Below are 25640 nucleotides of genomic sequence, written 5' to 3' on the forward strand. Positions count from 1 at the left end.
AAAAAACTCCACTAGATGGCATATTTAATTGGGTTATGGCCAAAAAAAAAGCATACCCAGTACATGACAAGCGGACAGATGGCGCTATCGCTTCAGATATGCTGACTCATACGGTGCACGAAACCGATGGATTTTATCAAAACAAACAGAGCAAGGCCCCCATTCTACCAGCGCACACCGATCCCCGCACATAACACATGTTTGCACATTTAGAAAGCCCAGTTTCTAAATGTCTGAATAAAATTAGAAATGCACAAAGAAGGATAAAAAAAAAGTTTTCATCCTGCAGGAGTGTGAAGGCTGCAAAAACAATACAGCAGGTAGAAAAAGTTTATTGAAGATGTTACGAACATCTCGGAGTTCATGTAATTTTGGCACGCACTATCAGAGAAGTGGAGGCTTCAGCAGTCAGGAAAAAGAAAAAAAAACCCCACATGTATTCCCGACAGCTCATTGGTCCAAATTTTCCCTGTGCTGCCACAATACTGCGCACACGTGACCTCGCTGTTTTCACCCAGTTTAACGCGTGTACTTAAAAAGACGGGCACCACCGTTCACCAACACAAGCACGAGCATCCCATCAGCACTCATGCCCGCGAGGTGAGACCGCTGCTGAGGGTGGGACTCGGACACCTGGAAGTGGACCATGGCGGCTGCCACGAGCAGCAACACATCCACAGCCACGCTTCAGATAAAGCACTCCAGTCTCGAGCATACGCGGAAACGCATCGACCCGAGGAGGAGGCAAGCGGCGCTGTCCTTTCTCAGCAACATTTCTCTGGATGGACGGCCCGTGCAGGACGATGCGGGTAGTCAGAGCGAAGGGGAAACCCCGCTGGAAGCTCGGACTAGACAGAGCCTGGTTTCTACGGAGCCCTCGGCGTACGGAGCCGCTGCTGCTGCTGCGGCGGCCGCGGCGGCTGCAGCGGCGGCGGCCACCACCACAGCCACCCAGGCGCTCGCTTTAGCAAACCAGGCTCTCCACGCCAGCAGCAGGGCCAGTTTTGGGACGGGTCCCACTGCTCCCCCCGCCGGTACAGACGCGGAGGGCGACGCTTTTGTGCCCTCGACGTTCAGCTCGCCTTTCTCCGCGGTCCCAGCCTCGACTAGAGGGAGGCTGCAGACGTACACTCAGGGAATCCTACCTGCGACCTACTCCAGGCAAGTCTCCCAGAACTACTGCCCGGAGGGCGGACAGATAGAGCAGCAGAGGTCAAGGTAACTGTGTACACAACGGTTTTACTTCACTGTCTGAGCGCACAACGACCAAAGTTCACTTCTGCACTGCAGGATCGCCATAGCCCGCTCATTAAACTGCACACGAAGTGCATCTTGCAGGCAAACCTTTCTTTTTCACTTCTGAAATCTCGCAGCAGAATAGAATAGCCCTTTATTAGCATTGTACGTGTACAACGAGATTGTGGGTGCTCTACAGCAACTGTGCAGGAATGAAATATTAATAGTAGACAGCAGGAATATATACACAATCAAGAGACGTGTATATATACAAAAATAAGAGAAAGGCACACATTAGAGAACAAGTTGCAAAGTGTTTGCACACTCACTGTATGTTGCATACCTGTTAGTATTTCTACAGCACCATGGCACTTTCCAAAATCAGTTTTATTGGATATGTTGTGTTCCAGCAAGTTCTTAAGGAAATGTTAAGGATGATTAGCTTTCCAGACTTCAGACTTTCCTACATCAGTTGTTATTTATTATGTTATGATTTAGAAATGGGGTGTCAAACATAAGGCCCCAGGGGCCATATTCAGCCAGGCAAGGACTCCAATTCGGTGTTGTAAATGACTTGTTGGCCCATGATCTTTGAAACATTTGTCAAACTTATCTCTCGTCAATGATATTGAGCAATTTTAGGCCAGAAAGAACATTTCTGTTAGGGGGTTGAAGCTGCTGTCTCTTTCTTGCAAAGTGACTTTTATACATCCTTTTATTTATGAATGGAAAGCAATCAGCGACACTAAGAATGTCTTTTTCAAAAGAGATGCAGTAGAAGTTGCAACAAATATCATGTAGCAGATATTTTAAGCCATCAAAAAGGACTGGATTTATCGTAAGGTACAACACAGGTTATGTTCAATAACGCAGAGTCATAAAGATGCTTGCAAAACAGGTCAATTCTTTATCTCATATATAACCCCTTCAGAAATCCTGTTGACTGCAGACTGCTTATCAATATAAACAGAGGTGTTAGACATAAGAACACATAGAAACCCTGGAAATCACTTATTGGGGCACCAGCCCCACTGCATGGGTCTTGAAAATATGAAGGAGATTATTTTCTTAAGTTAAGCATCCCTGATTTAGTAGTTTCTCATTGTTGTGTGACAAAAACGGAGGGGCGTCCAAATAAATGAACTCTTGGTAATTTTCTTGCAGGTTTAATATGATCAGCTGTTTTCAAAAGATACTTGCGCTTCTGAGAAATCAGTCTTTCCAACACAGCATGAGGAAAAAGTTCAGCTGTATGCTTTACTCCATGCAGGTGCCTGCAGGCTTATGACTCACTGATATGCACAGGGGGTGGGGGGCAGATAGTTTTGATCACAAGTCCAGCAAACCGTGGAGCTGTGCACCCTTGTTTCCCCCCGAGGAGAAAATCCAGCATCGCATCTTATTCAGTCTCTGTTTGTCTTTCTTACATAAATGTTCTTCGGCTCTTTGTCAGATTGTCCTCAGCTTATTTGTGGTGAGTGTCTTGACAAAACTTGGCACACACCTGCTGTCTACTTCATTTCTGTGTGACGTAAACATCCTGTAACTCTACACCGCTGTCCAGCTCCGCATGCAACAGGGGCTTGTTGTTTCACATGAGTGTCTTTTTATTTGCCTTCTTTGTCTACTTTATTTTCACACAAGGGGGAGAGTTTGGAGGTCCCCACCTCGAAGAGGGACGACTGTCAGTGCGGGTCATCTTGTGGTTCTCTCACTGTCAGAACCTGCCATCAGATCTTCTCTGTTCAGAGCCCCCTCGTCTTTTATCCAAATCCTCGCCTCCTGCTGAAGGCCGTGCCAGACTTCTCAGGAAGTTCTGCTTCACAGGGAAACGCTCATGAGCCTAGTTACCTCACTGAAATTGATTTGTCAAATCAATTTGTTTGGAATGTCTTATTCTCTACTTTTTTTTCTTTCTTTTTTTTTGCTATATATTTACATAGAGGGGGAAAAATGCATGACTGACATTATTACATCACTAACACATTTTAACTGGCTTACAAGAGGCAGCATTATTGAACCAAACAAAATATCTACTAATGAGAGTTGCTATAATAAAAAAAGAAAAAGAAAAAAGAAGTGGTATTGGTTCATATGTTGTGCAGTATTCACTAGTATGAAAACTTACCTATAGAACATGCAGATCTTGGTTAAGTTGATCAGGGTGTCATTACATAGTTTGTCCAGCAGAGGGCTTCAGCTCCTGTTTACTCTATGCTGTCTGTAGCACAGGTAGCAGAGTAGCATCAGAGCTCATCAATCAGTAGAAAGGGGAATCATCCCATATTTCACTCTCAATACGATATTATTGCGATTTTTAGCTTTTTTCACTAAGCTAGCTGATTTAATGTATTGCAGGAGATTAGCCCTCTTCTTAAAGTATAGTAGCATCACCAGAGTGATGCATAATAGCGCCATACTATGCTGTATTGTTGCCCCATCCCTAGTAGTGAAGCAGCATCTTCACAGAAAGCTGCAGATTGATTTGTGAAATTCATTGCTGATATCATATTTTTATTTTTTTCACCTTTAAAACATTGGTATCCAGTATTGGTCAGGCTCCAGATCATTAGAAGCCAAACTTTTCAAATGTTAATCATTACACATCTTAAAGATTACGATAAGCTTTTGCTTTTAAATGCTGGTTTTAAATACTTGGAAGTCAGCTTGTACAAACCTGCCAGCTTTTCATATTTTGTGCTAATGAGCTCAGTACCAGAGAAATACTGAGTTTCAGTCACAGTGTTGCACATGTTGGATCCAGTTTCTGCTTTGCCATGTGATGTACCAGCGACCAGTCTGTGTTTTTTACCCCGCCTCTGCTGGGAGAGGCTCCATCCCCCAAAGATCCTCAGCTGAATAAGCGGTTAAGAAAATGGATTTGATGCTTCTTATTCTGCTTTGCAAATACAGTCAGAATTTGTTAAAGCCTGACTTTACCCCCTGTTTTTGATATCCGCTCGAAGGACGCCCACATAAAATGAATTCTGATGTCGAGAAATATGCAACCTGCTGATTGAGCACGGCCATATTCCACCAGCGTGCGGACAGACGAGCGCTCTGCACAGTGCCTGGTCTGTTTTCTGAGGGCAGCTGGTGGAAACGTGTACAGAGGTCCCTCGCCGGGAGAGGCAGGATGCCCGGGCTTTCTGAGAAGCAGCTCTGGCTCTCAGCTCTGTATTTTCTGTCCTCCACTTCCTCTCCCAGGGGAATCGGAGACACACTCTCCCCTCAGACTTTTTGGCCTTCAAGCCTGCTTTCGTTGAGGAAGCCGAAGAGCCTCTGATGTGCCGCCAAAATAGACTTTCTGAGCCCAAAGCTGATTCAGACAATATCCTCATCAGAATCTAATGCGTGGAAACGATAGCTAATTTCATATTCCACTCCTCAGCGTTCATCCATCAAGAATCAGCCAAGAGCTGTGCTTTAAATATATAATAGTGAGGACCATCTGGTGCTGTCTGCCTGAGGTTTAGAGCAATGTTCATTATGTTGTTTCCCCTGTAAAACACAGGCAGGTTGAGTCTTATCACGTCCTTATATTCCCATCACTATTAGATTACCCAGAAACACGTACTTTAAAGTATTTTAACAGGACTTTTTTTTCTTTCTTTTTTTTTGCATGTGGAAGCAAAACTGTGGCTGGAAAACAAGCAGCACAAGCCACCGTAATGGCTCTCTGGAGTCTTGTGTGTTCGGGTCACATACTTCTGGTTATGGGGCTGATTGTTGTTCGCTGAGGTCATGGTTGGCATAATCTCAGGATTATATAAGAATGCCTCATTTTCCTTCCCTGAATCTTTCGGCGTCTGAGTCGTGGATAAAAGGAAAGCTAAGAAAAGCCCCCAAAATTAACCAGGATCAGCCTGTGTGTGAAACGTGTTTTGAAAGTTATTTTGATCTAATTATTGTATTATTATTATTTTTTTCTCTTGTTTCCTTTTTGCCCGTTCATTCCTCGCGTTTGTTGCTACATCCCATTTGTACTCATTGTACTTTTGAACCTTTCCGGACCAGACGGGCTGAACTCCCCAGACTGCTTTTTTTTTTTTTTTATCACAGTAATCACATTTCCCTTTTTCCTGACTATATTTGTGTGAATAAGCCCACAACATTACATGTATTTTTCACTCAGCGACTCTGCAGGAAAATGGAAGACTGTGTCCTGTGGCAAGCTGCCAACAGGTCGTACGTGTGAAACTGTTTAATCTCCACATCTAAACAGTCAACTTGAGTTTTATGGCTTCATTGCTTAGCAGGATTGTCAACAGCATTCAAAAACATTTTTTTCTTATATTGCAGGAGCATGGTGTGCATTTGTAGTGAAAATAATTTAATGGTGTGCCTGACTTCATTCATGAAAAGGTGCTTAAAGAAAATCACTTCCCAGGCAACAGTGGCAGGAGTTGTTTTCAGAGACAACTCTGAACCTTCTCACTGGGCCTAGTTAATGCCAGACTGGATGGAAACGGGTTGCTCTAACCCTCCCTGGCAGGGTCTGAAGTGAATGAGTGGCCTGTCCCGTGTTATTGTTTCCAGGATTTGCACCAGCCTGGAAAACATCTTTTGCATTAAAAGCACGTGCTGCTGCTGATGTTCATGTAGAGTAGCTCAGGCGAAGTTCAGTTCAGTCGTGAAGTTATGAACTGGCAATGTGCCCTTCGGCTAACTAAATTACTTTTTTTTTTTTTTTTCCTGGTATCAATTCAGAGATTTAGATCGGAAAATGATAAAATTCCACGAAGAATGGAGCCAAAAGACTGCAGTAGACATTATTTCTCATTTAGCACACTCTTTGCAGAGTTTTAAGGGGGGTGAGGGGTGTGTGTGTGTGTGTGTGGGGGGGGGGGGGGGGGGGGGGGGTTCTTCCTGTTATAGTCCTACATGCATATGGAGCAGTTGGTAACTTGATTGATAAAATTTGGAAAGAAATGTAGCTCAGAAACTTTCAAGATAATGAAATGAAGCAGGTAACTTGCAGAGCTGTGGGCTTCTAATGCAATTCATTCACTGCAGCACCACATGGTCATAAAGAGAGACTGCCAAGAATGTAAGTTTGAAAGCTTGCCTGATTTATCTAACAAAGAAACAAACTCTATCCGTCCCAGTATTAAATTAGCTTTAGCTCCAATATACATTGTCTTGGTGGAATGTGGATTCTATCTTTCTTTACATCCATGTGGACGAACAGTTACAGTAAAGAATAACTTTTTCAGTGGATACATTAGCATGTGAGTAATACATGCAGATAAACTTGAAAAGCAAGTAAAACCTGTTTAAAGATTCATTTTGTGACTTTTTAAATTTTTTTTTCCTTCATGCGGGCTGTTTAAAAACAACATGGAAATACCTTTAACATGGGTCTTATTGCTGGAAAACACTGGCTTATTTACACAACCAGGATACACTAGTAGTAGTGGAGGGCTTTTGGAGTCTGGTGTGCGTTTTCTGAGTTGCTAAAATGCTGCAGCTGCAAACAAAGAGGATAAAAGTGGTGAGCAAACCAAAATGGTAATTTGCCGGCCATAATGTCAAAACAAGGAGCTGGAAAAGCCTAAAGTGCTCTGCAACGCTGAAGAGGACTGTACTGTTAATTGATAATTCTCCATATAAAACTATCAACCTGTTTTGAATCGCTCTAAGAGCTTCATGCAGCATAAAGTAGTTTAATGAATGAAGCGATGCTCAGTAGAGAAGCCTTTACTTTCCTCCGTATCTGCACTCATAGATCCCAAATCACCCAGCCAGTCCATCCCTCAGGGTTATCACTGAAGGAGGATGATGTAAGACTGGCCATAAATCACATGATACCACTTGTCTGACCCTCACGGAGAGGTCAGGCCAGACCCTTTTATTATGGCCCTTTCAACTCACGCAAGCAGGAGACAGAGTTGGTGTCAGCTGCCCACAGGTCTGATCATTCTTATCATTTAGACTCCGATTTTACTGCTCATGCCTTTTATGAAGGCTTGATGTTTTCCCCTTCAGTTTATGATCATTAGGCCCATTATATTGAGTGCAGAAGGTTAGTCAGTACAAAGGCCTTAAGCTTTTTTTGTCTGCTCCAGTGGCCTGGCTTCTCATGTAAACACGCAGCTCACCCAGTCTCCTCTAGTATACAGTGTTCACTCAGCCTGTGTCGGATCCTCGAGGATGGAGTCATTTTTTGTTCATTTGTCTGCACGCTCTGTCACTTATTAACCAGCCGCTTTACTTTACACTCTACCGTCTCTCCCTTTGGCCAGCTGAAACGCTCGGTGAGGGGGAAGTGTGTCCGGTTGGACGTCTTCGGTTTGTCTTGATGCTGCAGCGTCTTGCAGCACTACAGCACGTCTTGATTTATGAGGAAAATTGGATGCTGCACAATTACAGGCTTTTTCCTGGCTCAGAATGGGCATTTGGGGGGAGCCTGCCTATGCACATAACCATTATCTGTCCTTGTACAGTATAGTCAAAGTGTGTGCAACCTCTGTTTGACAGAAATGTTTGCATTTTTATGCTAATTCAGACAGTTTGCTCAAGCGATCCAAACCCCAATTAACACAGACTGCTTGCAAATTTCTCTCTGCAGGAAAAAGTCCTGCGTTGTATACAGTAGTAAGTATATTTACCCTCTTTCTTGGTAATGCCAAAGTGGCACTCTTACAGATTTGTCTCCTACGTCATGACAGATAACCCGCTGGGAAAATGTGTGAGCTTTTTCTTATCTGACCTCTAATACGTTAATTTCCACTCCTTTAAATGTAGACACTTTTTTTTTTTTTTTTGAAGGACGACTAATTGGAGCCGGATCGTGTTGTTATTGTGGTGCTAAATGTGCAATTATAACCTAATTTTGGCACGACTCAGACCTTCTTAGCTGTCACATGTGGGTTTGTTCTGAAACTGGCAGCTGATCATATAAAAGCGATCCAGCAGAATTAGACTGTTGAGTGGAGCAACTTAAGTGTGAAATAAAGGCCATCTGTGACAAAATGTGTTACACAAAGTGTTCGCAGAGCCAGCTCGTTATCCTCTTAGCAGCTCTGATCCTGGAAAATTCGCTGTGATCCACGCAAGACTGAGTGGGGGGCGATCATTGACCACACAGGGGCACAGCGGCTGACGACAGTTATAAGTCAACCATCCAAAACCGGTGTTTGCAAATTAATCTCAGAATTTATAGAAACGGGTTAAAATTGGAAACCACAGTTTAACCTTTGTTCCAGGCCACTGCTGACCACACGTATTGTTTTTAAACCTGGGTGTTAAACATTCAACCTTTTTGAGAACAGGCTAAAAATATAACATTGACACAGTGGAAAGAATTATTCTAAAGGTAGTTCCTCTTAAAGATGACTGTTGAACTTGTGAAGTGTTGGTGTGATGTTGATATTTCTTCATATCCTGTAACATGTAACTTCCCCTCTATGTGCCCCCCCCAGACGAAGACTCATCTCTCAGCGCTCGTCGCTTGAAACTCTAGAGGACATTGAAGAAAATGCTCCTCTACGCAGGTAAACGCTTTACATGTTCACACTGCTACTACAGTCATGTGGAAAGGGGGGAAAACCACCTTCTTTCACTAAGGTTTTACATATCTGGAAGTGTTTAAAGACAAAATCGTCACACATTCATTTAATGAAAACAAATTCAAAATGCAGAAGCATAGTGTGAAAAACTACGTGCACTGCAGCTTCAGGTAGAAACGTTAGCAGCAATATCTTGATGTAATATTTTTCTGTATGACTTTATCAGTCTCTACAAAATTGTAGAGGAAGTTTAGTCGATTTCAACGCTGACTCAGTTCATTCTTGTTTGCAGGCATTCATTTATGCACAGGTCCCTCCACAGCATTTTAATCAGGTTGAGGTCTGGTCTTTGACTGGGCCGTTGCAACGCCTTGATTCTTTTCTTCTTTTTTTTTTTACCTCAGTGGTTGAAAGTTATCCAGATCCTCTGATTGCAAAAACCACTCAAATCATCACCCCTCTGCCAAACATCTCAGCTTTGGTCTCGTCTGTCCAAAGGATATTGTTCCAGAAGTCTTCAGCTTTGCAAGAAGACATTGATTTAACACACACCCCAATGCCCCAGACATGCAAACTGCCAAAATGGCTGCCTTTATAGAGGTCCTCACATTTACTCATGATTAATAAAACAAATGTATTTGATTAACACAACCTGGATGCTTCTTTCCCTCTTAATTCTTATGGCACTTAGCTTTTCCCACACTGCTTCTGCATATTGGCTTAGTTTTTCTTAACTAAACAAGGACATGGTGTGTTTTCTGAGGCTGTATGTAGCTTATTTTAAGGTCTGGTATGTAGAGGTGGGCAGATCAATCCAAATATCGATTAGTATCAGTATGCTGGTATTGGATTGATAATAGCACGATAAGATCGATACTTTGTTTCTATCCTCTAAGTTCAGAATGTAGCTCACTGAATTAGTTAAATAATTTGCTTTTTTGGAAATGGACAAAAAATGCAGAAACTTCTGAACTTTTTGTGTTGATCATCACGTTGATCAGATTGTTTGGAGATAGACATTTTTACATCCCTGGTCTCCAAAAACCTCGCTTCAAATACATGAAAAGCTGAAGTTAAAAAAATAAAATAAAATAAAAATCAGATATTTAGCGGTCCGTTAAAATATGTTCAGAATTTGCAAATTGATGGTGATCATCTCAGCAACCATGGCACACTGCTATCACCTACATAAGGTACTTTTGTAGGTTAAAAGTATCTATATCGGTGTTGGTATCGACATTACTGGCCCTGTATTTACCTGGTATGAGTTCGATACCAACATTTTTGCAGTATTGCACAGTATTACTGGTAACCTTAAAACTAAAAAAAGGTTTGCTTTCTTTTTACCATTCCTGTGTATTTCTATCTCAACATGAGTCACTTAGCACAGTGTCGTGCGCCCCACTTTGGGAACTGTCTGTTTCTAAGTTTTTTGTTTGTTTTACATTTCAGATGTCGAACCCTATCGGGTTCACCCCGACCAAAGAGCTTCAAGAAGGTCCACTTCGTAAAGAACATGAGGCAACACGATATGCGCAATGGAAGGTATGAAGCCAAACATCGCCTCCCCGCAGTCGATACAAGTCCTCACTGAATAATGGAGGCTGCCCCAGTCAATGAACTGCAGTTTGGATGTTTCTCACATTACAAGCCACATCGCAGACGAGCAGGCCAGGCCCCGGCCACAGTTTCAGCTTATAGATAGATGCAACTGCCAATCCTGCACGTGCAGAAGAATCTGATGAATTTTGATGTCAATCTTTATTTGATCACTGTCACAAATTCTGTAATCACGCCACAAATCACTCGCTACTAAATTATAAGATGACTATGCTGTAGCATGAATGCAGCACGCAAATCTTTAAATGCAAACAAATTTTGGCAGAAATGTTCTGATGTTGAAGTTGAGGTCAACGTATCTAGGGAGCGTTTCTTTGTAATACTGACGGGGTGACTCTTATTATCACTGCCACTTCGTTTGGATTTAGACGAGAGTTCAGTTAGCTTTTATTTATCGGTGATTTGCGTGGCACAGTCGTGCTCTGGTGATTTTCAATTGTCTCAAAGTGTAGCTCTAAGAGTTAGTCTTCACTTCTTTTATCCACCATTTGGTTGATATGGAGATGGTAGTACAGCATCTTGTGTTTAGGCATCAGTGTACCACCTCTGAAATTATCCAGTTTTCAGCTGATGTTGAAAGACCCAGCTTTTTGAGACCCTCGTGTGGAGTTTGTTTCCTGATGCTGATTTTTAGTAATAAGGTTCACCATGTGTCTGCGAGCCCGAGTTAGGAAGCTGGAATTATGAGGTTATTGTAGTTAAAGTCAGAGCCGTTCTGCTCACTGTGCTGTTGACCTCAGGTCATCGGGAAATGGGCTCTGATTGGATGCCTTAGTCATTAAAAATAAGGTCTTGTAACAAATGCATCACTGTTACACACAAACTGAGTGTATGTGCCAAACTGCAAGAAACACAAAATAACACACCAAGAATGTTCAGTTCATCCTGTTACTGCAAACTATTACCAAGTGTAACCTGTGGATCTTGTCCGATAGATGTTGATTAGCTTGTTTGCCATTTTTGTTTTCGTAGGATAGTCCTTATCAGTGGCAGAAGATCCTTCTATAGTGTATTTTCTGTCCTGCCCTATCGAGATTGTAGCCAAGCGGGGTATGTATCCTACGGCATGCCGAACGTCGTAACGTCCTCCAACCTGTGCTTCCTCTTTCCCTTTGTTTTCCTCATCCCTCTTGTTTTGGTGGATGCATTTTTATCTTAATAGGTTAATAAAAATGGTTTGTTTGTTTGTTTTTTTTAAAATAATCTAACAAGGACTTTAAGACTTAGATTGTCGCTTGTTGCTTGTGATACTTTTCCCGTGGTGGCTCTTGGGCACTCATCCTTCTTTGTTCAAGTCAACCCATTCTTGTCTGTTGCAGCTGTTGCTGGCTTCGCTATTCAGCATTTAATATTAACCTCTCCTGGTTATTAGAAATAAACGTTTTCGGTGTGTAGTCAACTGATTTTAATTCTCCACTGTGCTGACAGACTAGGATTTCTATTGTCTGCACACTCATAACATGTTATTAACCACTTCTTTTTTAACTGCCAGGGTTTACGTGTCTTAGCGGTGTAGATCTTATCTATAGATAATTTTTCCTGCTTTTCTTTTAAAGCAACATAAGCTCTGTGTTGGGGGTTTAGCTGTTGTATGGCCTTGCTTCTGACACGTCCCCCAAAACGGTGTGTTTTGGAGGAAGTGAAAGAGAAAGGGCGACAGACACACACCAGAGAAAACAATGCACAGAAAGAAAAGCAATACACCACAGCTTAGTGAAGAGCGGGGAATTTCCTAAGCCAGCCAATCAGTGCAAGGTCAAGGGTTAATAAACCTCCCGGGGCTCTCCGATAAGCACGTTTCACTGCTCCTTCACGCTAATTGCCCGTTTCCAGCTCGACTTTGGCTGGGTCAGCCAAAACTCAAAGATATTTTATTAGACGACTTGTTACTTAAATTATTTATTTATTTTTGGAGTACATCCAGCAGACTGGTATGCCTTGCATCTTGAGTAATTTTGCAAATTTTCAATACAGAAGTTAAATACCTGGTTAAATCTGCAGCTCAAAGTCCAGCTCAGACTTTCGTAAACTAAGAAGGTGGAATGCAGCAGGCTTCAGGCGGTTAAACCTCAGGCTGTGGGTCATCACTGTCTTTTCATGGGCTAATTCTTTGAGTTCAAACACTTCCGTGTAGACTGCATGTTTCCTCTTTAGCAGCGCTGGATTCCGATGTTTCTCTGGCACGTTAAGGAACACTTCTGGCATCGGAGTGGAAAAAATTACATGGATCGAATGCGGGATGAATTTCCTCACAGGGATATTTGAAGTTAAAAAAAACAAAAGACTTTGGAATATAATTGGAAGCAGTCACCCTCGACTGTTCGTGTGAACTATAAAGTATTTGTAATGGGGTCAAAGTTGTTTAAGCTGTGGTTATTTTTACTTTCTTGACGCTGAATTTCGAAGCATGCGTGACGAGCACTTTGCAAGAATTTCACCAATACTAACTTACAGATGTTTGGCGCCAGTGATTCCTATTCGTGCATGCTGCTGAGCAGCTTTTCCTATCATTTCCTTTCATTTCTCTGTATTCTCAACCAAATGAAGCAAAACCTTTTTATTTTCTGGATGGCTTCATAGAAAAGCGCTCTCTCTAGAAAGCTTTCCATCTCTTCTTTTTTTCCCCCCCCTTTCTTCTTTGATTTTCACTGTTCTGTAAGAGGTCCACTGCCTGGGGATCTCCGTGTCTACGATGCATCTGTCATCATCGTGTCCTGCCGTGCCTGTCTGCCAGATAACGCTGTTTTCATTAAAACAGATTGGCCCCACATGTCAACAAAACACTGGCATAGTCATGTGAGGACCCGCCGTGTCGTTAATGCTTTGTGTATGAACGACATTTTAAAGAGAACGCAAGACAAAGCAAAGGAAAGATAAGGGAGCCGCAGAAAAACAAGACGGTGTTCAGCCTCTACTTTGTGCCGCCGCTGTGAAATGTTGCAACAGTACAAATATTGAGATAAGGCTAAAGTTAATGTAACACAAACACAGGTGGAAATTTATCTGTCAGCAAACAGGCCACATTTTAATAGCTGTCGACTTTATTTCAACCCAAGGAAAAATGGGGAAAACATGAATATCAGCTCCTGCTTAGAGCATTTTAATTTTCTACCAACCTTTTAATCACAAATCGCTGGAAAGAGTTAGCCTTCAGCTTACCATCAGTGTTATCAGTTATTCTTTGTGGCAGGCTGTAAATGAAGTGGACTGCAGGCATGTAATCTTCTCTGTCACTGTACACAATCTAAATTAGCTTTTACTGACAGCGACCTAAAAATATCGCATCAAGTTAAATCTTAGCAGTAAACAGTGTTTACTTTAATTATGGTATATTTGATTTGGGCCATGTGTCGGTCAAGCTCCACCGACACACTTCCCTCTTTGGCCATCTGTTTTCTGCTTCAGGAGAGCTTTTGACCTCCTACAAATCTCCCACAGCAGTATGGCATTTCAGGCAGCAGCTGAGTTTGAAGAGGCTTGCCTGCTAGAACGAAACCGTACTCTCCTCTGTCCTGCCTCCCAAGGGCGCACTTTATTACTGATTGCCCCGAGATGCACCCAAAGACACGAGCGGTTACAGAAACTAGGCCAGCTGATGAGCTCAGATCGATGCAGGACCCAAATCTGTGAAATGGAGAGTGTGTAAGTGAAGAGGTGAGCTAGAACAGGCCTCTGAAAGATTGCTAAGGAAAAGGAGTTTAAAGAAGCTGCAGGAAAACTTTGTATCGTGAAAGATCTGTTTTTAAAAAAAAGTCTTGTGCTCGTTAGGGATGCAAAGCTGGAAGGAGGGCGTCAGCGGCATCCTTCAGGAGGCGCCAGGGAGATGGTGATTGGGCTGGAGGGAGTGGAGTTGGGAGCAGATGGAAAGGTGAGAAACCAGCAAATATGTGTATGTGTTTTGGATCAATATAGATTGGTGTGTTTACTGGGACGCTTCACTGGGTACTTGATACAGAAGTCTTAAACCACCACTCATTTCTTTATATCTTGTTTCCAAAAGTCAGACTTTGGTATAACTTTTAAAGTGGTCTTGAGCAAAAGTTCGACAGGCTTCTGAAGGTCTTTTAGAGTTTGTCTGTGATAAAAAGGCACCTAACTCGAAATACCCAACAACTTTGCAAAGTATCTTTAGGAACTTTGTTACAAGTGCCTTACTTTTTACAAAATATATAAATTGTTCTCATTTCATTATTTGAATCTACAAGAAAGCCAAAGATAACACAGCTTGAAAGGCATAAAATAGGATTTTTACACCAACAAGGGGATTTCAAAAGAGCTATTAGCCAGAAACTCAAAGACAGGTGGAAAATAAAAGAAGTGGCTGACCTAAAACAAGGACAATATCTGAAAAGCATGGCCTGAAGAAATGAGTAAAAATGCAGTCTAGAGCTACATCTGTCCTTTCAGTTGATCCATATACTATTTGCTAAAATTGTGTCAGTGAAAGTGTTTGCATCAAGCCATTTTTAGGGAAAGGAAACTGGGAGAAAGGGGCAAAATGCACAAGAACTGGACTGAAGGTCATCTGCAACAGGTCTTGTGGAGTGATTAATCCATTTGTTTTTTATTTTTTTGTTCAAATCGTCAACTTTATGTACAAAGGTCAGGACCGAGGTATAACAGTGAGTGTCTACAGCTGTCTGTAAAACATGGTGGAGGCTCTGTCATGGTTTGAGTCTGCATTTCAGCCAGTGGTGTTTGAGATCTTATCAAAACTGATGGAATTATGAATGCATGAAGTGCAGTCAGATTTTGATCCTGGCCTCTCTGGAGCCAGAACATCAACATTTTTGAATCAGTGTGTGATCGTCTCAACAGAGATTGGTAGCCAACATCCAAAGAAGAGCTTTGAATGTCCTTCAAGAGGCCTGGAGAACTGTATATATGTTTTAGCAAAGATTTCTCATTTTTCCAACAAAATATAAAGAAATGAGGGGTGGATCGAGACTTGTGCACGTTATTGCACATACAGAAAGGCCAAAAATGGTTAAGGTTGGCTAAAAATGGCACATTAGCATCGTAATAGTTCAGAAGTGATGTACTGTTGATGGACGTTAGCTAGCAAACTAGCTTGCTAGTTGCTACAGAAGCTAGAATTTTATAAAAGTTTCTCCTCACACAAATTACTTCCATTTAAATATTAATGTTGGTTAAAAACATTGTTTAGTTTTCATAAATGAGGAAAATGAAGTGAAAGGCTTTTATTTTTTAGTGCTTAGCGAGATGATTTTTTTTTTCCAGAACCCTGTGCAATGAGCCTTTTTTTGGGCACAATTTTGCTGTCAGGGGAATCCAAACGCCCCATGTGCAATTAAGCACATTAATAACAACTGCATTACTTTTAGCCAAGTCAGTTCCAGTCTCTTGTTATTGTGTGTGATGTCTCATGGGTACGTTATACTGGGACACTGTTAGTGCTAATACTTATTTGTGGTCCTCTTGTGCTGGAAAACGGACCTGATAACATTAATAGGTTGAACGGGTTTAACATCAGAGCGAGCAAGTCTTTTTTTGGCTCTACTGAATAGACATAATAATTTGTATCTGTGTTTGCAGACTGTGTCGTACACCCAGTTCCTGTATCCCACTTATGTGCTGGGTGGCCGAAGAAACACAATCGACTCCACCTCGTCCTTCTCTCAGTCTCGCAATGCAAGCCACCGCAGCCTCAGCTTGGCCCGAGCCAACAGCAACCAGAGCAGCTTAGACACAGGTTGGTTTGCAGGCTTTACCTTTTCATCGTTTACTACAGCTGGGTCCACATGTTTGGACAATGAGGGCTTGGTTTTTTTTTTTTTTTTGGGCAATTTTGTCTCTGTACACCACATCGGTTTATTTTAAATCAAGATGTGACTGAAGTACAAACATTAAGCTTTAATTCATAGGGTATAACAAAAGCCTTGCACATCTTTCAGAGGCACAAAATTAATTGGACAGCTCACTGATGAGCATTTCTTGGCCAGGTGAGACTCTGTTATTCACAACAAACTGATTAGATAAAACGTCTGGAGCTGAATCCAAGTACTGAACTTGCATTTGGTAGCTGTTCACTTTCAATATGCAACTCTCAATATAAGGTCCAAAGATATGTCAGTCAAAGAGAGAGAGAGAGGCCGTAATTAGGCTAAAAAGAGAGAGAGAGCAAAAATCTGGCTCATTCTTAAAAAGAAGCGTTTCACCAGCCAGATCAGCAACAGCTATTGGTTACACATAAAAACAGGAAGGACAAGTTACACTTTGTCAGAGAGCATCTAAATAAACTTAAAAGAGCCCGCACAGTTCAAAAGAAAAATCTTGAAAGCAAGATTTCCTCATATCAGAATAATGTACAGAATAATAATAATGATAATAATATTTGAATAAAGTGAAAAGAAACAGTCTGATTCAACGCATACCACATTACCCTCTAAATGTGCTACAGGAGGTGTTGTGGGCTTGTATGGTTGCCAGTGCAACTGGGCCACTAGTGTTTGTTTATGATGTGAGCGCTGATAGCAGCAGCAGGCTGGACTGTGACGTGGCCAGGGCTATACTCTCTGCTCAGATTCAGCCAAACGCTGCAGAACTGTTGAGACGACGCTTCTCAGTACAAGTGGATAAAGATCAGTCAGTCACCTGATTGTTTGAGCCTCTGAAAATGGGGGACTACAAATAAAAATGGCTGTTAATCCCTAAACATTTATAACTTTATTTGATTTGCTTTGTTTATATGTAGAAAAACAAGGAGTTGGAGCAAATCTGCCTCTTCTAAAAATTTAAGTTACTTTAATTCAAGTCATTTCTTCACTTTGTATGGCAGCTATTTCTCCCAGTCTGGTATTCTTCTTCCATTTTCAGTCTGTATGTGAGTTTTTCAACCATAATAACCCGTTGTCTATAGCTCGGTGTAATTCCTAAACATTTAATGCCAAATATTTTGGGTAAAGTCGTCGCATTAAAGCTCAAAGTCCACATGTCAGTCACACCATGATTATTTGATCTTAAAATGCTCTGTGTTGGTGTACAAATAGAAAAACGGTCTCACTGTCCGAGCACTTTTGGCCCTAACTGTATATTTTTATTGAAAAAGGAAATGCATGAAATTCTAAATCTGACTCAACCTTCGTTGTTGTCTGCGTGGAAATGGCAGGGAATGATTTCGGGGACTTTCGCGAGTACGACCCTAATCTGCTGGATGACCCACAGTGGCCTTGTGGTAAACACAAGAGAGTCCTCATCTTCCCCTCCTACATGGTGAGAAAATACTAATCTAATACATCACAATCACAACAGCAGCAGCAACTGCTGCCTCGTAGCCTCTTGAGAGCAGAAAGGAATGGTTGTTTTTATCCGCAGCTTCATTTGCTTTGAGATGTTTTGTTGAAATGTTCTGAAATATCTCACTGGTATTTTTTATTTAATTTTTTTTTATCATGCTGGGCTTCTGTGCTCAGTTTTCCCACCACAACAGAGAACAATAAAACCGGAAATATTTGTCTAAGGGTTCCTTCACCAAAAATAAAAAATCCTCAGTTTTATCTGCTTATTTAGTCTTTATCAGCAAGGTCACTGGATGAGACGCTCTCCCACCGCTTTGGGCCTGAAAGGATGCAGATACTTTATCTCTGTGTAGTTGGCAGTAGCTATTAAAGAGCTACTGTGGCTCTCCCTCAACACTAATCATTCTTTTTACTTTTCCGGAAAAGCGCGGATGTTTTATTGTGGTTTGAAAAGGTGGGGGGAAAAAACAAAACAGCCGGATTCCCTCCTCATTCTTTCCGGGGTTCAGTTTTCGCTGTGGAGACTGGCAGAATGCACAACGAGTACTGACATAGTTGAAATGTTAGTCAAGGCCAGGCTTTTTTTTTTTTTTTGTCCTCTCTTCCTCCAATTACTCTTGACAACAATAGCTATTGTGTTTACTACTGCAATGGAAGCAGTGAATTCTCAGCACTTCAGGAATTGGACACAGGCTGCTTGGGAGACCTGGCTTTCAGGTTCAAACAGGGGATAAGATTATCTGTGCATATTGAAAGTCCTCTTTGTATTTAATGGCGACGTTGCATAGTAAATGGGTTACACCCAAGGAAGGTTCCCTATTTGGTCCTATCAGCTCTCAAACTACAAATTCACCATCCCAGAGCAACAAAAGCAATTTTTTTATGGACCTTTAATCCTGGGATTAATAGACAGGCCTCGACAGGGATCTAACTCCTAGCCCAAACTCACACCCACACATTAAGCTCTTCCAGTGTGACTCAGCGCTTGTTATGGCATGCTTTGAGTATGATGTGGCTAAGGATTGTTTAACAGACAATAGAAAGATAATAGAAAGGCAAGTTAAAAACAATCTATAAACTGTATAAAACTGAAAACTAAGATTACATGCTAAAATAAGATGGAAAGATGCAGAGAAACTGAAAATCCTGCTTTTAGCAGTAGTTTATAGCAGCAGAACCATCTGTGTGGGATTGACTGCTAAATAGTTTGTGGCCGTCATGATGAATTAAACTGATGCCTTTGGCCAAATTTTATCTTGTTACTGTCTTTTAATGCTACTTTTTGTGACACGGAGCAATTAAAAAAATTTAAAGCCCCAAAAACAAACAAACCACACACTCTTTCATTATTTCTATGGTTTTATGTGTCAGGACATAATAAAAAAATATATATATATCTGGTCTCTACTAGCTTCTAAAATCATTTCATATGCAACCTCAGAAGAACAACATATTATATAATGTCATTATTTATTTAACGAAGGCAAAGTCAAAATGCAGGAGCAGTGTGTGAAAAATTAAATACACCCTCACTGCTTCCATAGGAATTAAGAGGGAAAGTAGCAGCCAGGTGCTGCTGCTCTAATGCACTTGATTAACTGATTCTCAGCAGGTGTGAACACCTCCTACAAAAGCTAAAGTTTTGGCAGTTTGCTGGCCTGGAGCGTTTAGGTGTGTGTTAACACAATGCTGATGAGGAAAGTCGCCAGCAATGGTCTTAGAGAAGCCTTTCCAAATAATTTGAAGTGCTACAGTGAGAAAGATTACTTATTATTAAGTGTAAAACGTTCAGGACAGCTGCCAATCTTCTAGCAAGTGGATGTCCCAGCGAATTCACCCCAAGGTCAGAGCGTGCATTGCTCAGAAAAACTGCAAAAAAACCAAAAATCCTACAGGCGTTGGTTAATATGTTAAATGTTAAAGTTACTGACAGTACAATTAGAAAAAGACTGAACAAGTTTAGCTTGTTTAGAAGACTTACCAGTCATGCCAGGAGAAAACGGACGAGACATAATTGGAAATGTTTGTGGTTGTTGGTTTGTTTGTTTTACCGTGGTGCTGTGCATTGTGGCCACACACCTACTGTCATACTGCCAACTGTCAGGCACGGTGGTGGTGGGGTGATGATTTGGGCTGTAGGACAAATTGGGTCATGCAACAGGACAGTGATGCCAAGCACAGCAGCAAACCTACAACAGCATGAGTGAAACAGAAAACAAAGTATTGCACCCACTCAAAGTCCAGACCTCAATCCAACTGAAATACTGCCGCAGGACCTTGAGAGAGCTGCACATAAACGAAAGGCCACAATCCTCAATGAACTGCAGCAACATCATAAAGACGAGTGGGCCAAAGGTCCTTCACAACTTTCCAGAGAGACTGAAAGCAGTTACTTCAAGTTATTGCTGCTCTGCAACTACACCTTTTCACACACTGCTCCTGCATTTAGTTTTTTATTTTTCTTCAAAAAAATATTGACACAGTGTAATGTATCATGTGTGGTTGTTTTTCTGAGGTTGTATTTATCTAATTGTAAGGACGGAATTATTATTATTTTATTATGTCCTGATACTTGAAACTTTGGAATTGAAAGAATGTGGACTGTAGACTTGAATACAGTCAGACTTCATCTTTCAGAGGAATTTGTTCACATTAAAAAAGAGATAAAATATCACCAGTAATAGAGGTGACAGCAGTGATGTGGGCATCCAGCACTGAAGTGTTAGGATTAGTTACTTGATTGAAAGTGTGGTCATTTTGACACCACCTCTGGTTTTCTTTTCCAGACTACGGTCATTGAATACGTGAAACCCTCTGACCTCAAAAAGGACATGAATGAAACCTTCAAGGAAAAATTCCCACACATAAAGCTGACACTCAGCAAAATAAGGAGGTAAAACAAACACCACACAAAATATATTCACCTTCACAGAAGCTCTTTTGTTTTCTTTACCAGCTTTTTTTCTCTTCATTTTCCCTTCCTTGTTCTTTCTTCTTTTTTCTTTTTTTTTAACTCTGTGCAGCTTGAAAAGGGAGATAAGAAAACTGGCTCAGGATGAGTGTGGCTTTGAGGAACCGACGGTGGCCATGGCTTTCGTCTACTTTGAAAAACTCGTTCTTCAAGGCAAACTAAACAAGCAGAACCGTAAACTCTGCGCTGGAGCTTGTGTCCTGCTGGCAGCCAAGATCGGGGGTGATCTGAAGAAACAGGAGGTCAAACTTCTTATAGATGTAAGCTTCCTCATGTACACAGCCAACCCTCCCCCATCCAACCCCAATGTTTAATTACAGTACAAGAGATTAAAGGGTCAGTTCACTCTAATCAAAGGGAGAGGGCTTTCTTTCCAAATATTTGAGCATCATTTTTCACTGCTCTCAGTGACAGAGTCCACTGGGCTGGGTGTGGGTAGCAGAGGAGGCAAAATCGACCCCTCAGGGTTTAAGTATAACTTTAAACAGGCTACACAACATAACATAATGGAATAAAATCATCTGTAATAAGCGGTCTACAAGATAAAGTGTTTCAAAAACTTACTAATATTTAATTGACCTGAAAAAAATAGTGAGAACAGGGCCTGAAGCTCGAATCTCTAAATAGGAGAGCTTTTTGTTTTTTTTTCCCCCCTACAGGGTAACACATTGCTAGTCTCGTCAATGCTTTAACAACAGCTTTGTTTAACTGGGAATCCAAGGGAATTAGTGTTGAACCCTTAACCTCTGGTTGGGTGTGGTAAGATATGTGCTGAGTTGCACCTGGCAACCTGGTACCTGGATGCACACCCCACCCAGTTTCCCAGGGTCCTAAAGTCCACCTCCACATTACCGCAGCGGCAGATTAAAAACAAACCTTTTAAATATTTTTAGTTTTCAATGTGTTTAATCTCCAAAAAGTGCAGTTTCAGGTTTTCAATTTCAAGTGAATAAAAGAAGTGCATTGTATGATTATGAGTGAAGGAAATATTTAATATATAAAGCCCTGTTAGAGTAGCAAATGCTCCACTTTTTGTGACCATTTGTTGGCTTCTTGCACACGGTAAATATAAAGCCGTCACTTTCACACCTCCGAGCCAAGTGTGCTGCGAGCAGTGCAGGGTCAGGTGTTATGACATCCAGGGTTAAAAATAAATAAATCAAAATATGAAGATTATGAGTCGAAGCATTTTTTTTTCCTCTCACACTGACTTGCTTTATTTTTCTGCCAGAAAATGGAGGAAAGGTTCAGAGTGAACCGCAGAGAGCTGATAGCCTTTGAGTTCCCCGTGTTGGTGGCGCTGGAGTTTAATCTGCACCTGCCAGAGCACGAGATCATGCCTCACTACAGACGCCTCCTGCAGACCTCCTAGCATTAGTGATCCATCAGGAGGAGGACCGCCAGGTTCTCCTTCTGATCTCCCAGCTTTCCACAGTTACTACAGCATCCATCCTCTGTCTTCTCTCCTCGTCTCTGTTTGATCACTTCAAGGTACCTCTGGCTGTTGGCGAGCCGCAGCCACTGATCACTACAGACAGCCTGCTCCTTCCCCTCGTTGGACCGACATCAGCCAAAGGGACACATGTTTTTAAGCAAACTTTTCTCCACTGTTTGACCTTTGCATTCGGCATCACTACATGGACTGAAAGAAGGGTTCAACCATCTGGAAGCAAGCTGGTTTTTCTAGTTTGCATCTCTCACATCGCATCCTTCATCATTTTGTATTCTTAGTCCTCATGTTGACACGAGGCTCTTTTTAAAAAACAACCGAATCTGATAGTGATCTTTGTCAGTTAAAACAATCAGTGATTGTAACAATTTGATCCTTTCTTTAATCTTTTTGTAAACTTTTTATGATTGGTTGCCTCATGAGCTGCATACAATTTAAACAGAAGCCTTTTTAAGAGGCTGGTTTGCTGGCTGGACTGTTATTCCTCAGCGTGAATCATCTTTTCATTAAAAGTGCACTTTTTTTGAAAAAGACACTGGGGCAGGGTGACGGTTTTTCAGGCTTTTAACAAGCTTGAGAACTGACCCTGAAGTAGCCCCTGCTGAAAAGTATGTGGTCTTCGTAAGCACCGTACAGAAGACATTGGAACGGACCGTTCAGTTTTTATTTTCTCTCTCTCTCTTATGGTTTATTCACAGTTTTCCAACCACAGTCTGCATGAAAAGTAGTGATTCTTTGTACGCAGGTACCTGCCGAGAAGTTTTGACTTCCTATTTTTCACTGAAGTGTTCCATTCATTTTTCTACCACAGACAGTCTTTTATCAGAGTTGAATTTTCTGTGCTCTATGTTAGAGTGTATCGCCAGCACGTTTACAGTGCTTTAACAGATGCTTGTTCTGAGGACACGCCATTGACCAGTGATCAGGATCAGCAGGATGCTCGAGAGGACATGCCAATAACTATAAGTGTATGAGCCCCTACAGGCTGCAGAGATGCATCTCTTTAGCTGACCCTGACCTCTGACCTCTCTCTGATCTCTGCAGAGGGGAAAAAATCCAGGCAAAATCTCACGTGGGATCTAGTCATAGATCAAACATTTACGTATAACTTGAATCATCATTTGATTTGAAATCCACAATGTTTTTTATTAAAAAACAAAAAGTACTGAACATCTCGACCGGCGCGACCACTTAAAGGTGATTCATTCCATTTTTCTGGCATGTCACTTTCACAACTTGATCTTTTTGCTTCCTACCTTGCAGTTGTCGCACACTACCACAGAGTGTTCCACTGAATCAGAAGCTGAGGCGACAGAGAAAGATAGTATTTGATGCTGCTCAGAGCATTATGAGCTGAAATGATCACGAGACTGAACCAAACTGCATTTGATTGTCTTGATTCAAAGTTGGGTAAAAATGCTGAGCTTATTTTTGTTTGCAAGCCCAAAGACGTTGTTGTAAGATGCACACTAAATGCTCCGCGAGGAAAGACTCACGGGTGACTCGTATTACCTGTGTGTGTGTGTGTGTGTGTGTGTGTGTGTGTGTGTGTGTGTGTGTGTAAATAAATTGCTTTGCTTGTTCAATCAAAACAGAAAAAGACTGACACATGCTTCTTTTTTTTTCCTTGCTTTACCCAAATCTGCTGCGCATAAGTGATGGCGAATAGATTTAGTTAGAGTGGAGTGTGTCTGCCTTTGTTTTCCAATAAGTTTCAAATTCTTTGGCTCCAGCGTCATCCAACTTAATATTGTTCAGATATCTGATAAGTTTTTTTATTACTAGTAAATGAGGGAATGAATATTTCCAGCTAAAAATATTAAATTGAACCATGCTAATCATTACACCTACTTAGCATGTTAGCATAGTGACCATAGTTGCAGCACCCCCTTAGACCTCATGTCTCCCCCTCTCTTTCCATTTGCCCCGTTTTGTAACTACTGCTTTAATTTAAAAATAAATAAATCAACAAAAACAAAACATCGGGCCACCTTAGTTTTTTTTTTTACCATCATCTAAACCTGATAAACCAGGTCCTCCCACGGTTTTCAGGCTCAATGTACCATAATTTCAGGCTTAACCAGTGCAAACCGTCCATCTGAAACAGACCTGAAAGCTTTCCCTTAGTGTTGCACTGTTGCAGGATATAGTCTACAATAGGCCTGCATGCTGAGATACATTAATCATGTTGTAATGCAAGCTACACTTATTGCATACTTGACCTGAGCTCATGTCATAATACAGAAAGGGAAGAAAGTCGAACTGTAAGTATTGTTTTTATAACTGTACAGCACAATCGAGCTGGCAGGTAACTCATCTTTTAGACAATGCATATTTTATTGATAAATAGTCTTGCTGTACACTTAAAGTTGGGTAATGTCAGTTTGACATGCCGATATTATAGATTTATTTTGGGCACATGTAATATTGCATAAAATCCAAAATAGCTCTGGAACAAACTGAGCTACTTGCACGGTGCCTGCACCAGTATCTCTCTTAAGTGCATGAAACCATGCTTCCCTTCAGTTGCTTTCACTGAAAATCTCTGCACTTGCTCCTCTGATGCAATCTGAGAGGTCGGTTTCTTATCAAGTGGGAACTGTCCTCTTCCTGACACGTCCAAAGTAAACAAGGCCTGCAGTCACGCCGGTCTCGTGCTGCCATCAAAACAAACAGGTCAGGCCTGAGTATGGGCACATGTCCTACATGGCTTAGTCCCCTCCATTGAGGGCCTAATTCCCCCCTCACTACCTCATAAAGGGATCTATTGACAGCCCTTCCTGAGCCCTGCTCACACATAAGTGACCCTCATTGTGAAAATATGTGTACCATCGTTTGGGGCAAGCTGCAGCCTATTGCCCTTCCCTTTAAAATAACAACATTTGGCTGAAACGGCATTTTGCCCCCTTTCCTGTCATGATACAGTGACTCAGGGCTTTTCCATCATGTACAGTTTGTAAACAAGGAAACGATGAAAGCTAAGGATTGAGGCAAATTACTGTTGAGCAGCGAGTTCGGTGGTCTCTTTGTTCACATCTGCTTCATCTTTCAGTAACCACTGTGCTATTTTTCTAATGCTGCTGCATGGTCAGGAGGGGAAAACTCTGCAGGCAGACCTAAAAATCTGATCCTCTCCTCATGTTTGACGAGGCTACCTAATCTCTTTTGTTCCACCCCAAGAGTCTATTTCAGGGACAACTGAGCCCACTGTAACAAAAAACCAGTGACGCAAAGCAGGTCATTAAACGCTTCTTCCACTTATTTATTGATGGATCTTTAAGAGGACACACAGATCAACTTTTTAAGTAGGTTGAGTGGACGCTCCAGTGCGAGTTCAAGGACGAGGCTTTACGTTTGATCTTTGAAAGCAGATGTGATGGTGATAGATCACATTTCAGAATTTAAAATGTACCAGGTTACACTGCAACTGACTTGTGTTAAAAACAGTCAGTATTAGCTACCAGATTATTTTCTAGAATAGTCCTGTTACCTAAGAAAAAAATAATATAGTTTCCAGCTGCTGATAATCCAGAGTCACCTTCATCCAGACAGCAGTCAGTGTCACAGTACAAATTATACAATGAGATTTTTTT

At 41.5% G+C, this 25640-nt stretch overlaps 1 protein-coding gene across 3 annotated transcripts; it reads left to right on the forward strand.

Annotated features, from left to right (window-relative positions):
* The first annotated feature begins 500 nt into the window (after positions 1–500).
* cables1 (Cdk5 and Abl enzyme substrate 1) lies at positions 501–24007 on the forward strand. Of its 3 annotated transcripts, none has more exons than XM_063461336.1 (10): positions 501–1218; positions 8661–8732; positions 10200–10292; positions 11340–11417; positions 14136–14235; positions 15924–16080; positions 17497–17600; positions 20413–20519; positions 20650–20857; positions 21829–24007. In XM_063461336.1, the coding sequence occupies exons 1-10, from the start codon at positions 647–649 to the stop codon at positions 21967–21969; spliced, it is 1632 nt and encodes a 543-aa protein (XP_063317406.1). In that variant the 5' UTR covers positions 501–646; the 3' UTR covers positions 21970–24007. The 3 variants fall into 3 exon arrangements, with proteins under 3 accessions (XP_063317406.1, XP_063317407.1, XP_063317408.1); XM_063461337.2 differs by having other exon boundaries at positions 501–1161; XM_063461338.2 differs by lacking the exon at positions 11340–11417.
* The last annotated feature ends 1633 nt before the right edge of the window (positions 24008–25640 follow it).

Source organism: Pelmatolapia mariae, linkage group LG18 (genome assembly GCF_036321145.2).
Source record: "Pelmatolapia mariae isolate MD_Pm_ZW linkage group LG18, Pm_UMD_F_2, whole genome shotgun sequence".
Lineage (NCBI taxonomy): Eukaryota > Metazoa > Chordata > Actinopteri > Cichliformes > Cichlidae > Pelmatolapia > Pelmatolapia mariae.